General features: G+C 43.9%; 1 protein-coding gene across 10 annotated transcripts in view; it reads right to left on the bottom strand.

The window, feature by feature from the left end:
- Nucleotides 1-16,159, bottom strand: part of MRTFB (myocardin related transcription factor B) — a 422,849-nt gene that overhangs the window by 135,229 nt on the left and 271,461 nt on the right. For 2 of the 10 annotated variants that reach the window (XM_068244724.1, XM_068244725.1), the window contains exon 1: nt 1,952-2,238. The exons of 7 other annotated variants lie outside the window; for them this stretch is intronic. In XM_068244724.1, coding sequence (XP_068100825.1) covers nt 1,952-2,066 — 115 coding nt within the window. In that variant the 5' untranslated portion in view covers nt 2,067-2,238. Of the gene's footprint in view, nt 1-1,951; nt 2,239-2,514; nt 2,536-16,159 lie in introns of those variants that run through there. One more of the 10 variants, XM_068244730.1, reaches the window with a different exon arrangement.

Here is a 16,159-nt window from a genome sequence, read left to right as displayed (position 1 = left end):
CTAGATTTTCGCATTTAAAATAAATAAATCACATTACTAACCACCCAAGGCTGGAGGGATTATTAAGGTAATGTACGGTAGACTGCCTTTATTCTAAAAATATGAAATATTCACAATACAGTACTTTTATAGGACCAGGCACTGATCAAGGCAGCCGTGTTTTTATTTATGAATGATTATCTTCTGATCAGCCCTTCAAGCGAAACCTCTAATTTTCGGGTGTCCATTTTTCATCAAGATAGAATTTCAAAGCACTTTGTAACTGAAGCACGTGCAAAGGATATAAAGCAAAGGAAGCCAAGCTGAAGACACGTCTGATGAGATTAATATGAGGAATCCTGCCGAGCAGGCATTTTCCAGTCACCTACGGTTTGGCTATACTCAGAACTCTCAGCAAAAATAAAAAAAAAATAAAAAAGCACTGTCTGCCTAGGCAACAAGAGCATAGAGCACTCACTTTGGAAGATCCTGTACCTGCTTGTAGCTCAAACCCCAAGTTCTGACAGAATGCATGAGACAATGTTAAACAATGAAAAAGGTAGACAGACAAAATGAAGCCAGACACTTGTGTCAAAGCCAGGCAGCTCACAGTAACACACTTCCGATATGCACATTCATAATGAATACAACTAGCAGCAAGAAGCGATAAGACACGATTATAATGCTAGTGTATGATTCATTTCAAACATCAAGTGAACACCTTTGGTAGATATGGGAGTACACTGGTTATGAGAGCAGGACCTGACTAAATATGAAAAACCATATAACTGTGGCAACTCACATATACTGTCTGTAAAGCAGAGGTCTCAGAGGCAAGACTGTCAACGAGACATGAGAACTCATTGAAAAATACAAGAGGTCCCATGCAGAGTAAGAGAGACAGAAATACAAAGCTCAACAGAATGAAATGATTGCAGCCAAACAACATTCTACACGAGAGCAGATGAAATGGAGGAAGTTTATTTTCACTTTTCAGCCGAGAGCAGAGGTAATGATTTACACCTAGACCTTGAGCTACAGTAGCAGTGAGATCATACATTCCCAGATGGACGATGATGTAATCCCCACGTATTGTTTATAGCCCAGGTTGGGACATCTCGCCCTTGCTTTCCAGAAAACACTACAAAGTGCACACAGGAAGTGGAGTGCAGAAATATTCTCCTTAAATAAAACATAACATGTGTATTTCCAAGACAGCCATATTAGACTTAACCTATAGTGTAAGAGAACCTCAATGATCCGAATGCAGATACTTATACGTCACCTATATCAAGCATGACACATCTACGGAGTATAGAATGCCTGCATGACATTCCTACACAACCGTATATGATGAAACAATTATTCTACATCATTTCACATACATCACACATGCGCCTATAGATCCATAGACAAATAAAGGCTTTTATTGCTTTTACCTAAAACACGTATGTTACGGTCTTAATATTGAAATCAGACTTATCAGTGTGAAGGGCAGTTGGGGCACCAGCAATCATGTATAGCAGATACTGTGTGCAAGCCAGAATATCACAGCTAAACAACTTCACATCTATAAAGCAGCATATGACAATGAGACAATGTTTGCCTATGACTATGTGTAACTAATAGGGAGGTGAGGATTAGTACAGCAGCGCTAGATGGAAATCAATCAAAACCACTTTGCTAAAACCATTAAAAAGTAAACGAAAGTCCATAATCATCTTAAGTACTTGTGAACCGTGCCTAGGTGTATGCAGCACCCTGGCCAATGACACGGAGTGGGTCATGCATGGACAGGCTGGTCCATAATGTAGAAAGCAGATGTACAGAGGAGCAGGGGATGTGGACACTGCAGACACAGGAAGCACACGCTCATCTGGAAACAGCTCAAGCCGGCTGAAATCATGTCTGCATAGCAATGCATCCCCCACCACCACCACCACCACCCTGCTGCAACCACAGGCTTACTGACCTTCCTTCAGACTTTTCTGGCTGTTTGGATCCAGGCATTCCTTGTCTTTCAATGGATCGAAATCCCCAGCAGATATCTCTGTAAACCCAGACTGCTTTTTACTGCTATCAATCATGGTGAGATCCCTTCCCAGTATATATCCAGCACAAAGAGCAGCCAGCGCAAAGGAGCTGTGGCACACAATCCTTCCTGGGACAGGCGTGATGGAAGCTGAGGAATTATATATCCAAGCAGGGGAAGAAAGCCATGGTGCTCCCTTTCATTTCACTAGCGCGCACACACAGGATTCTCCTAGACAGGGAAGCAGCAGCAGCAGCAGAGCTGTGGAAACAGCAGAGTGAAGATCCCCACCCCTCTGTACAGCAGCTCTCTCTCCTCCCACCAGCAGTGTTATTACTGTGCTCACATTATAGTGACCAACGCTGACTCTGAACTTAGTGACAAATCCCACAGCCGCTGCTAGGACAAGACTGTCACTCTAGTTAGCATGCAGTCTGATGGAAAGCAATGACAACTGATTGACAGGTTGCTACAGTCTATCACTCAGTGAATCAGATTCTTACCTATACTCTGTGTGAAGCCAAGGAGGAAGAGAGGGTCTTCAACACTCTGGTGGGATCAGCCACCCCCTGAACACAGCAATGTTCTGCTCTATTCAGTGGGGAATATTCTGCCTTGCCAAGTAAACTCTGTCTCTCTAAACAGAGGAAATGAACTGACAGAGGCACAGAAAGCAAAGTATCACGGGACCTGGTCTGAACCCCGTGTGATGTCATTTCCTGCTGACCCTGGGAAAGCCAGAAAATATGGTATCACTTAACCTGGCTTTTATTAGAACACATCATAAAAGAGTACACAGGGCTGGAACAAAGGCTTCAGCTACAATATACCGTACCACTACAGAAAGTTGGCCATACACTGGGCAAATGTTCTGTTGGATAGTGCAGTTCCTTTAATTGCTTCATCAAACTGACCAAAAAGCAATTCTGAATTTGATCCATCATATCTACATGATTTATATAGCTTATAGATGGCATGTTCCCATTGCTCACACATGTACCCAACAGGTTTCTGAAACACCTCAACCTATTCCTTTTTTAAATTAGAAACATGTACACACATACACTATGCTTTTCTCCTGCTGGTGCTTCCTACAGAATTGACCATACATAGTACTGCAATCAATTCACTCACTTTCAGCTAACAGTCAACAGTCAATGTTTGAATTCCATACAATGTAAGAGTTAGTTAATGGATAGCTTAACTAGTTTAAATAAAGTGACAATGTCAGCCTTAAGCTCCATACACATACTAGATGTAACTCGGCCTAGGCAGCCATTCTGGGCCGTCTCTGCTGAGAATCTTGAGTGTGTACAAGAGCCCCCCCCCCCCCCCCCCCCCAGGTCGCTTAAAGTGTACCTGAGATGAAATGAAAAAGAAAAAAAAAAGTATACATACCTGGTGCTTCCCTCCAGCCCCCTTCGGCCTGATCGCTCCCTTCGCCGCTGTCCTCCGCCTTCTGGATCATCCGATATGGCTCCAGGGAGTTTGGCCAGTTGTCGCATGTGCAGTGCAGCTGCACACGCTACCCCATTGCGCTCTTGTAGCCAGGAGCATTTTGTGCCTTTGCAGTGGTACTGCGCAGGCGCAGAACGCTCCCAGCCACAGGAGAGTGACAGGGGGAGCTTGTGGCCAGGCTGCACATGCGCAGTGAGCACCTGACTGGCCATATCAGATGATCCAGAAGGCGGAGGATAGCAGTGAGGGATCGATCAGGCCGAAGGGGCTGGAGGAAGCCTTAGGTATCTATGATTTCTTCCTTTTAAGTAATCTCAGGTGCTAGGATACCAGAGATAAACTCCCCTGTAGACATAGAGACTAGAAGCACATCTGATCAGTAGTCCTCTTGCCCTCCGTCCCCCCACTCACTGCCATCCTCCTCCATTCGTGCATAAAAGGACCCGCAATTCAGCCAAGTTGTGCACTACTATGCCATCAATGGTCCGGCGGCACGCATCCTTGATTGCGTGGCCATGGCCAGGAACATTCTGAGTGTGCGCAGCTACGAATCATTACATGTGCGCATGCGCAAGGCACTCCCGGGCCATCGCTTGCACAGTAGGGCATGACTTGCAGGGGCCTTTTACACACAAACAGAGGGGGCAGCAGTGAATGGGAGGGTGCGGGAGGCATAAGGACTCCTACTCATAACATGCCTGTAGGCCCCACTTCTACAGGCGAGTTCACACTCTGGTGTCCTTTAGTCTGTCTGTCTGTCTTGCTGCCCCTCTACCTTCAGTTACTACAGCCATAGAAACTGAACAGGCATGCCTATCAGGTGTTTCTGACTGAAGTCTGACTAGATTTGCTGCATGCTCGTTTCAAGCATGTGATTCACATGCTACTGAAGCCAAAGAGATCAGCAGGATGCCAGGCAACTGCTATTGTGAAGCAAACTTTTGTTTAAAATATATAAGTATGGCAGCCTGCATATCCCTCTTACTTCAAGTGCACTTTGAAGATTCGGCACACCGATGGCTCAGCACTCAGTCTCTCTCTTTATGTCACCCACCAGATGTTGCCCCATCAGGCATTGTGCCATCATCCCTCCTCACACATTGCTCTGGTATACCAGAGCTTCATATCCAAATTAGTCTGTTGGTCCTCAAGCCACATAGAGGTTGGTAATGTTGTATAAAAATTGTACATCCAGGTTCTATAGTTAAGGTAAAAGATGGCTTGTGGCTGGCTGTTATAGGGTGCTATGACTCTTATACTTCCCGCATCATTTCATTGAATAAACATGCAGGGTCACTGCCTCCCATGGCTGCCTATATTCTGCAACCGGGAATACATAAACAAAACTCTTCCTTACTGGAAGGAGGAAATTGAAGACTAAATCCGATTGGTTGCTGTGAGCTGCAATGGCAAGCTCTTCACAGTGATATAACATTATAACAGGAGAAAGGATTACCACCACCGAGAAATGTCATTTAGTAATATGTAATGGAAATATTTGCATGAAGCCTTATACACTGCATGACTAACAGGCAATAAATATGCACAGAACGTTTAACTACTCCTGCAGGCTCTCCCCAGTATGGTAACAGGAAAGAAAGAATTCTACATACTGAAGTTTCTTCCACAGTTTACATTAATCTGTCTAATCTAAGCAACCACCTTTGTAGTAGAGACCTACTGACATCCTTCTCAAAATGTTTCACATATAAAGAGGAAAACCACCAAACAACATTGTTCATCTACCTGGTGATTATCTTTGCTGTTCTACATAACGCAAAGACAGCAGCATAGTCTAAATTATAGTATGCAGCTATTGGACCTGTTCATTATAGACTGTGATGCCACCTATACTGCTGGATGGTTGGAGTCTCAGTAGTTTTGCTCTGTGACTCTGTGTGGCTTTGCATTGTGCTACAGGAATACTCACCAAGCAGGCAGGCAGACAGGAAGACGAGTAATGAAGCATATGCTGAGGCAACATGAGAAAGAATCATGAAAGTAGTTAATGTAGCACTACAGTCTGGGCCAAACACAGGGCAGGAAGTACACCCCACCACACGCCCCTCCAAATCAGCTACAGACAGTTCCCGGAGAAAGATGTCTTTCAGCTGGACCTTTTATGTTCTTGTAAACACTACATTAAACATTGTAATGTCTCTGCCGTGAGGTATACATTCATGTTGCAGGCGTGAGGTTTACATTAAAGAGGAACTGTAGTGACATATAGCACAATGCAGTAAATTATCCAGGATACCCACTTTCACAGCAATTTTCCTGGATGCAGCCTCACAAACACCCTCCCTAGCAGTAGGATTATTTCTAGATTTTAGGTTCTGAAAGTGGTGCAATATTTTCACACGCTTTTAGACCCTAAAAATCATACCGCTAGATAGATATGCGGCAGCCCTGCACATTACTCACATCCCATGGATCCAGCTCGGGGTTACCGCTCTGAGCTGCAGATTTCTGTCTCGAGCCTGACTCAGGGTTACCGCTAACAAGGTGAATATATCTAACTATTGCTGTATATTGGTATGAAGCCCTGCCCCCTCCCTGTAATGTTTAGCCTAGGCTGATTAGCTATGCAGAATTCTGCCTCCAGGACATTCTGGGAGACCAGGTACATTTTGTATTGGCTTTAAAACTCTCAGTAACCAAACAGTACGCAGATATAACATAACTACAACAAGCTGTGTTATTCATTATGTTTTTTTTTTTTCCCCGATACAGTTCCTCTTTAAACATTTCCCAGGAAACACAGTGTTGCAAAACATTTTCTTAGTTAACTAGGCACTTTTTCATGCAGTTATTGTGTTGCATAGAACTTTTAAACTGGCTAAACCAGGCATTTATCTACCTGAAAAAGGCTACATATATACTATGCAACCACCTGTGCACAGGATTCTGGGATTACAGGAAGCAATGTACAGTCCTGGTAGCCATTTTACTTTTTGTAGTAGAGATGTGTTAAAATTGTAGGCCCTGAAAGGCTTTGTATGGCATTCCTGAGCTTATGATGACAAAGATGTCCTCCCTGCTGCTTTAAACTTGGGAAAAAAAGTGCACAACTATAATAAAGTATGCATAATCAGAAAATAAAAACTTTGTAAAAAACACACACCAGAAATTCTGATCGCCTTACCATATGGTTTTTATTAATTGCTCCATGGATGCTACAGTACATGCTGTATTTTCATGACCAAATCCAAATGGGATACCTTTGCATAAACTGGCACATTGGCATGATCAGAGATTTCACACCAATGGGTGAGAGGTGGCAAAGTGGAATGTACAAACAAGGCCCTACTGAAGTGACAAAGCCAAGTTTCCAAGCAAAACAATAAAGTAAAATCCAAAAATTCAAATCCCAACCAGTTAAATTGTACTTTCTAACCACAAAGTAGGGTTAATCTTACTATTCAAATATAATTCATGCCAATATTATAGATCATGGATTTACAGACATCTTGAAGATGAATATGCAGGCTGCCACTGAGGTCACAAAATACCAGTTTACAGGGCTATAAAGCTTATTGGCATCAGCAGTTTCTGAGGTGGGTGGGGAAAGGGAAGGGCTGATAGAGAAGTACATGATGAGCATCACATAGCGGGTGGGGGAGTGAGCAGTACAATGCTCTCAGCCAGTGCCCAGCTGAGTGTATCCCCAGGCATATCCCTGGGCGGCTCATGGGGGAGGAACTGGGGGCCTGTGAATGTAGCTTTAAAGAGAACCCGAGGTGTGTTTAAAGAATGTTATCTGCATACAGAGGCTGGATCTGCCTATACAGCCCAACCTCTGTTGCTATCCCAAACCCCACTAAGGTCCCCCTGCACTCTGCAATCCCTCATAAATCACAGCCATGCTGTGAGGCTGTGTTTACATCTGTAGTGTCAGTCTCAGCTGCTCCCCCGCCTCCTGCATAGCTCCGGTCCCTGACCCTGTCCCTTCCCTCCAATCAGCAGGGAGGGAAGGGATGCAGGCGGGGACTGGAGTTCTGCAGGAGGCGGGGAGAGCAGCAGACTGACACTATAGAGATAAACACAGCCAGCTCTGACAAGCTGTTTGTCAGCAGCATGGCTGTGATTTATGAGGGATTGCAGAGTGCAGGGGGACCTTAGGGGGGTTTGGGATAGCAACAGAGGCTGGGCTGTATAGGCAGATCCAGCCTCTGTATGCAGATAATATTCTTCAAACCCACCTCGGGTTCTCTTTAAGCTGAGCACCCACGGCCAGATGGATCAGGGATCTCCACCGATGAATGACCATTCCCTAATTGATCCGGCCAAATCAGGAAGCATTGTTGGCCCTTTCGTAAACAAACGATCGTGTAAATGATCATTAACACGATCGCTGCAAAACCCGTGAAAGTCCGCAATTTAATTCAACATGGCGGTTGTTCAAAGATGAACGATCGCTGTGGGTGGCGCGTGTTGTGAAATATCGTTTAACAATTTTTTGTTAAATGATGTTGCGCGATGTCCTGAAAAAAATTGTCATGAAAAATCATTCAGAAAAACTCCGTCGTGGGTATGGGCCATAAGTATGTAAACCTGATTGGGCAGGTCCTTGTCCCCTGCTGTGTCACGTATTCATGATTGCTTGCTTAGCATTTGTAATCTGTACCGTTAAACTTACTGTATAGTGCTATGTACTATGCTCTTTAGAATCCCCCACTGGGACATTGCCCTGCAGGATTCTGACCAGTATACTCCTTATTCCAAATTCAGACACAGTGTTTTCTGCATCAGGGCGCTGTTTGACATAAATAATGCATCAAAAACTTTTGAAGAACTGAGTGTGAACAGTTAGACAGTTAGTGAGTACATATAAGCTAGTATTACAGTTAGATTTCTTTCTTTGTTGTATGAAAAAACTACAACCTTTTTACTTTTGTGTGCTTAATTATGTTACAGTAATGTTCTATTACATACACGCACAAAAAACAACCAAGCAAAAACAACTGTGCCTAAACATAACATGCGCTTTAAAGCTGTTGTAGAGAAGTGACAGGAGGAAGTGATTGGGAGCTGTGTGCAGCCCAGGCAGTACAGATTTAGAATGACTGACATTACATAGTGACCTGACCCATTGCTACAGGGGGCCAGGAGGAGAGCAGAGAATATTCCCACGCTCATCTGTGAGCGGCGCTGGAGCTACAACAACAAGACAACACATTATTGCTGACAGAGTCAGATAACAAGAGCAACATTTTGGTAGCTTACCGAATCATCATCAATGATCGATGAGATATTAAATTATGACATGCATGGAAATTGTATGGTGCTTGCAACAAGGCCAATCAAAACTGTCAGGAAATGCATCTGACTGGCCCATTTCCAAGTGCATACAATGAGCATGCAAGCCAGAATCATTAGCATATCCACGACCTTCTCTAGTGCTCACTACACAATGATACTTCTATTTACAGACAGTCCCCTACTTACGAACAACTCCAGTTATAACTCTTCAGAGATACAAGCAAAGCTGTCTATATGTACAGAATGTGCAATACAGTTTTTGATCCATATTTTTGTGGTTATATGTTACAGTATTGTATAAACTGTTCAAAACAGTAATTCAAAACACTTTAAAAGCACTATCAAAACAACAAAAACATAGTTTATACTATACATAGGGTATGTCCAAATTCAACTTACGGTACAAACTCCCGGAAAGGAAGCTGTGAGTAGGAGACCGCCTGTACCTGATGGTTGTATAGTCTGCTGCCAAGGTGGAAGATATAGTAAACAACTGCACCAATATTATTTATTTATTTATTTATTATTTTATTTATTTATAAAGTGCCACCATATTACTCAGCGCTGATATATTAAAAGATAACTTGTGCAAAAAATGCTGTCACTTACAGTAGGCAGTGAAAATCAGACAGATTTTGAACTAGTTAATCTCCTCATAGGGGATTTGTAGCATTACTTTTAGCACTCCATGGAAAGGATCTAGAGCAAGGGTGTCAAACTCAAATACAAAGCAGGCTGAAATGTAACACTGGGTCCAAGTCACAGGCCAACCTCAACATCTAGTGGCCACCTCTTTCCCTTATAAAAGCTCCCTGGTGTCTAATGCCCTCCCTTATATAGTTTCCTGATGTCTAGCATCCCTCCCCTATACAGTTACCTGGTGTCTAATGCCTCCTCCCTTCCCTATACAGGTACCTGATGTCTAGTGCCCACCCCTCCCCTACACAGTTCCCTGGTGTCTAGTGGATCCCCTCCCACCCCTATACAGTTCTATGGTGTCTACTGACCACCCTTCCCTCCCTCCCATTAACAGTTCCTTTGGTGTCTGGTGGCCCCTTCCTCCCCTATACAGCTCCTTGGTGTCTACTAGACCCCATCCCACCTCTATACAGTACTTTCCCTCTCCCTCCCCCATATGGCTTCCCTGGTGATTTAGGGCTTCACCTCCAATATAGCTTCCCTGGTGGTCTAGAGTGGGCCATACATAATGAAAATTAGGGAAACCACTTGGGGGGCCAAATAGAATGGCTCTGGAGTGTGACATGTATGACCTGGAGTGTATAAAGAGGTCAGTCAACTTCCTTACTCGCTTGCAGACTATTTTAGGACTTGGACTGATCAACTAGAGTTCAGTAAGTGCTTTTGTAATGACTGAATATCCCCATGAGCTGACTGACTAGTCCAAAACTGGACAAATCTGCTTCTGTGATCGTGCCAAAAGAAAAAAGTAATGTTTGGTTTTTTGTACTTTGGGAAAAATAAATGGAATTGTATACGGATATATTTTACATTTTACAGGTTTTTTTTTTGCTCTAGTTTAAACACTTATCTGCTAAAACTAAACTGGCATTACATTTCTACTGAGGAAAAAAATGCAATCTGTCCAGTTCTGCTATGTCTACTGCAAGCAGTGGTGACAAACTTTACCTAGGCTTGCTTACTTTGTTTTACATGGTTAAAGCAACTAACATTCCACAGTATACAAACAAACAGTACAGGAATCACAAAGCTTGATACCCATCAATACAATATAGGGGAGATGTTGGGAAAACTAATGACAAGGAATCCTGTTCCGGGCAGCCTATTACTCATGTAGCATGGTGGGAATGTATGGACAAGTACTGCTTTCTTGGGTTCCAAACTTATCATTCATTAAATGCATGAATAAAAATATATATCGTATATTTACACTACATGAATTGTTGATATTGTGATGTACACGTTATGCTTGCATATAAGCCTATTAAAAAACAAACAAACATATACACCAAAACACCACTACATTTAGTATGCATATACATTTTTATTAATACATGGATAAAAGCTAGGCTATAATAGATGAACAATTCTTATGCTGAGTACACACAATGCGTTTTTTTCGGTTGATTTTCCATCCAATCGATTTCCAATTCGATTTTCCGATCGATTTCCGATTATATTCTCTTATCTTTTCTTATCCATTCCCATTCACTTCAATGAGAAATCGATCAGAAAAACTATCGACAATAAAATTGGACAAAATTGTATGGTGTGTACCTAGCATAAGGTCATCCAGTGTTGGATCACTCCGATACTGACTATCACAAGTAATATTCTAATTGGTGACATCACTGTTAATATGATTACACAGCATTCTGTACACAGGGCTTGGTAAAGTAGCAGTAACTACATTCAATGATACATGTCACCAGGACTAAATTATTTACAGACACCACCCCCCCCCCCCCCCATCAAAAAAGTGAAAGGGCGGCGTATTAAGTGCTTTGCGGCACAATTGTGGAGAAAAGGGGTGCGTGCAGCGCACTTAACGCGCCGCAGCAAAAAATGGCCATGACAGGATATGAGCGAGCTAACTAATGTAATATTTTAACGCACAAACACGTGTGCATGCGCGCCCATGCACACACACAAACACAACCTCTCTACGGGCCAATGCACACCAAAAACCTCTAGCAGATCTGCAAAATGCTAGAGGCTTTTGAAGCAGATTTCAGAGCGATTCTAGGCATGTTTAGAGACGTTTTCTAAACATGCCTAGCGGTTTTTGGAGCGTTTTTGTGTTGCAGATTACAAATATTGTTACAGTAAAAGCTGTTACTGAACAGCTTCTGTAAGAAAAACGCTTGGAAAACAGCTCTGATCTAGCGTTTTTCAGAGCGGTTTTCCACTTTCTTATACTTTAACTTTGAGGCAGAAACGCCTCAGAAATCTAAAAAATGCTGCAGACCCCGAGTTTGTAGTTGTGGAAAAAACGAACTGCTCTGGTGTGCACCATCCCATTCACTTTCACTAGCCAAGTGGTTTTCCTCCAGCAAGCATTTTAAAAAAAACGCTCCAGAAGCACTCCGGTGTGCACCAGCCCTACCTGCTGCTGCTCATCTTCTCCCCTGGAACCTTACATCATAAAACTAGCTCAAATTACTTAAAGAAAGGAAATCTAGAACAGGTTTTGTTCCTTTGCTGCTGCACTGGCACAATCCAAATAAAATTTAGTTATATAGCGTTGTGCTCCAGTGTCAACTACACACGGCCTTCTTGTCCTTGCATCCTATTCACGCCTCTCTTTCAATACACCTCAAAGGAAGAGAGACATAAGCCAAGTATCCACATGAAGATTGACAGGAGATCAGCGCCAACCAACGATCGTTTCCTCGAACCATCATCACGATCACAGTAACGACAGTTTAACAAACTGTGGTAAAATGTTCTCGTTGCTCAATGGGGATCTGAATGATCGTTGTTCAATGATCTTACATGACAGCCACAATTGTTGCACGTCACTAAACATAGTTGAACTCATTTTAGTTAAATGATGTCACACAATATCATGAGAAATTATTGTTTGTCGCCAAAAAGTCCCCTTAAAAAATTGTGTCATGGGTACGGACCTATATAATCATAATGCAACCTTTTACTGCGTTCTATGTACAACCACTCAGTAAGTACATATGTTGACGGTGTGTTCTTTCACCAGCTCTCATATCATCCCAGGTTGCCCGCCATAATTAGTGGCTGCCCAGACCCACAGACAGCTAAAGCAGCTTACACAGTGCCAACTAATTGCAGAAGCATTGTGCCCCATGCAAACACCAACCTCCATTCCCTCCCAGACCCACAGATAGCTAAACCAGCTTACACAGTGCCACCTAACTGCAGCAACAGTGTGCCCCATGCAAACACCAATCTCCCATTCCCTCCCAGACCCACAGATAGCTAAACCAGCTTACACAGTGCCACCTAACTGCAGCAACAGTGTGCCCCATGCAAACACCAACCTCCATTCCCTCCAAGACCCACAGGTAAAGCAGCTTACACAGTGCCACCTAATTGCAGGAGCAGTGTGCCCCATGCAAACACCAACCTCCATTCCCTCCCAGACCCACAGATAGCTAAACCAGCTTACACAGTGCCACCTAACTGCAGCAACAGTGTGCCCCATGCAAACACCAACCTCCATTCCCTCCCAGACCCACAGATCGCTAAACCAGCTTACACAGTGCCACCTAACTGCAGCAACAGTGTGCCCCATGCAAACACCAATCTCCCATTCCCTCCCAGACCCACAGATAGCTAAACCAGCTTACACAGTGCCAACTAACTGCAGCAACAGTGTGCCCCATGCAAACACCAACCTCCATTCCCTCCCAGACCCACAGGTAAAGCAGCTTACACAATGCCACCTAATTGCAGGAGCAGTGTGCCCCATGCAAACACCAACCTCCCATTCCCTCCCAGACCCAGATAGCTAAACCAGTTTACACAGTGCCACCTAACTGCAAGAGCAGTGTGCTCCATGTGAGACAGCAACCAGCTTACACAGTGCCCCTTAATTGCAGGGACAGTGTGCTCCGTGGAAACACCAACCTCCCATTCCCTCTTTCACAAGCCTCTTACCATACAGCAACACTGACCGCTTCATCAGCCTTGCTGCTTCTTTTCCCACAGCTGATATGGATAGCGCTCCAGAAGCTCTCCTGTCGGATACCTGCACTGCAGCAGATTTCACTGCGGCCTGATTTGGGTGAGAGAGGGGACGCTGGCACCAGGAAATAGCTGGTCGGGGCAGGATGCAGCAGTGGCTGCGAGGCTACAGGGAGCGAGAGGCGTTTCAGCAATTTGAGGCGCATGGTACCCTACCATCCGGGGTACAATCTGTCATCCCTATCTCACTGTCACCCAGAGCAGCGTGCCCTAGTCGCACCCCCCATAGGTAGGCCACTGCATGTCACAAGTTTAAATGGGATTTACAGTTTACAGTTTATAAAATGAGCATGTACATCTCCCATAGACAACATGTGAACGTCAGTTGTCTGTCTCTTTCACAAGGAACTAGGAATACCCAGGCAGCTCATGGTGACCCAGAATACCATGTATAAAGGGCTAAAAGAGACCAAAAAGCCCTCTATTGAAAAGCTAAGCTAAATGTAATTTTGCCTCCTTAAAACACAAATTACTTGCAAGGAACTGTGTAGCCTTTGATATGTGGAACCTTGGAGGTCCTGCTTTGCTGACAGCAGATTAGAAGCAGAGAGTAGCAGAGATAATAGAAATCACATGCAGAGCTGTGGAGAGCACTTTACTAATAAGTACTAATAAGTGTTTTGAGTCAGGACAGGAGCAAAACACTATACAAATGTTTGCATTATTATTATACGCGAGCGGGCAAAGCCTGGGTTTTGGCTTTCCCTTTAAACTCTTAGCTCATGGCCTCATGTCTGCGCAGATAAAGGAGGGGGGGGGGGGGGGTGGAAGAACCGGGTAGATGATGTGCTGTCTATGTGTTCTCTAATGTTTGCTCACGCCCCCACACTATCTTCTGTGGGAAAATCTCCTCTGTGATGGAAATACTGTGCAGATGTACTGGAGAGGACATTGCGGAATCAGCAAGACCTACTGCCCTATGAGTGACAAGAGCTGCATCCCCATCAGGCTAAATACGCTGCCTGAAGTGCACACAAACTCGCCATCTATTGTCAAGTTTAATAGCATGTAAACAGTCCTAATACAACACGATGTACACATGTATACACTAGAACTACTACAACTAACCAAAATACCTTCCAAAGCAGGTCTGTTGTAGTCACAGGCCAAGTCAATCTCCTGCCTAACAGAGCCTGTTTGCACAAAGCAATTTAGTTTTTTCTTTTCTCCTGCAGCATTCTGTCAGGAACATGAACATGCACGTTTCTGCCTTATCTGCAGTTAAAAGGCTGCCAGCCACTTACAGGAATTTCTTTTACATCTCATTCCAGAGTGAACATACCTAATTGCTGGGTACACACCATGCGTTTCCCCGCTCAATCCGTGGGTCGATCGGGATCGATTAGACTATTTCTGCCATCTATTTGCATGTTAAGTATGCCAAATTGACGGCAGCCTGAATCGAGCATGTCGAAAATAGTCTAAATGATCCCGATCGACCCGCGGATCGAGCGGGAAAACGTATGGTGTGTACCCAGCATTAAATACAATCCCTTTATTAAATATCCCCTGTATAGAGCTGAATACTTTACCTGCTGGCTGATTAACCGGTGTTGATGTGCACACACATATGGAGAATGCACCTTTTAATATCACGTACAGTATGCATTAGAAGGTGGGGTGCTCTATGCAATGGCCAGCTCTGAAAGATATTCAGTGTCTCAACCAAACTGACTGACTACAGCAGACAAGAACTTGCAGGATACTTCCATGTATTCACTCTATGATTACATTCCCCCCCCCCCCCTCCCCCCTTCACTTATTTTTATGTTTTTATTTCTATAATGCCAACATCTTTTGCAGTGCTGTACAAATATTGGGGAGAATAGATACTCGAGATGTTCAAAACTCTGTACAATCAAAGCATCCAGCGATACAAGTGCAAATACATACATAGCAGATGTGTGGTCTGAGACATCACCAATGCTGGTGGTACATGTTCATATGATAAATTGCAGCTGTATGAGAAACACTAGGAGGAGGTCCCTGCCCTTGTGAGTTTAAATTCTAGAGGGTAGTGGGCTGGAGACACTAGGGAAAGAGACACCGGGTTTAGCAGATGAGGCAGTGAACCTACACTGCTACCTCCATTTGCTATAGCAAATTTTACGGCTTATCTGAACAGGTGTGTTTTGAGAGTATGTTAGACGGTTTACAGGTTAGGAGCGTGATAGACAGGCTGCGGGGAGAGATTTCCAAAGGAGAGGTGACACTCATAAGAATTCCTGGACATGGGAGCGAGAGGGAGTGGCCAAGCTAGAGGACACTCCTGGGAGGAGTGAAGGTTCCAGGAGGGATGGTGCCAGGCTGCACACACCGTCCCTGCTGCCACATTACTATGTAAAACAATGTCTCCTTGTAGTATAGAGAAGATTGTGTATTTGGTTCAGCCCGAGCTAGATCTGGTAGTGCAGGTCCAGCCACATGTACTGTGCATTTACATTTGCTGGCAGGCTTTACCCTGCAGACTATAGCCAGGTGCTGCTTGGTGAGTAGGTATTTGACTCTCCCTGTAGTTGTGCAATATCTAATGGTGCAAGTTGGTGGACTAGGTAAACACTAAAAGTAAGTTATCAACCATTTCCTTACTGTACCATAAATTGTATAGCATATGCCCAACATGTTAAAGGGCCTAAAGACCCCTACAGAGGAAAATAAAGCAGTTCATGGGTTATTCTCAGGGTTTTTTGTTTTCAAAAGAATTTCCAGAATAACAGTTACTAAGTC

Source organism: Hyperolius riggenbachi, chromosome 7, assembly GCF_040937935.1.
Source record: "Hyperolius riggenbachi isolate aHypRig1 chromosome 7, aHypRig1.pri, whole genome shotgun sequence".
Taxonomy (NCBI): Eukaryota; Metazoa; Chordata; class Amphibia; order Anura; family Hyperoliidae; genus Hyperolius; species Hyperolius riggenbachi.
Note: the sequence above shows the minus strand (reverse complement) of the source record. Positions and strands in the feature narration are given on the sequence as shown.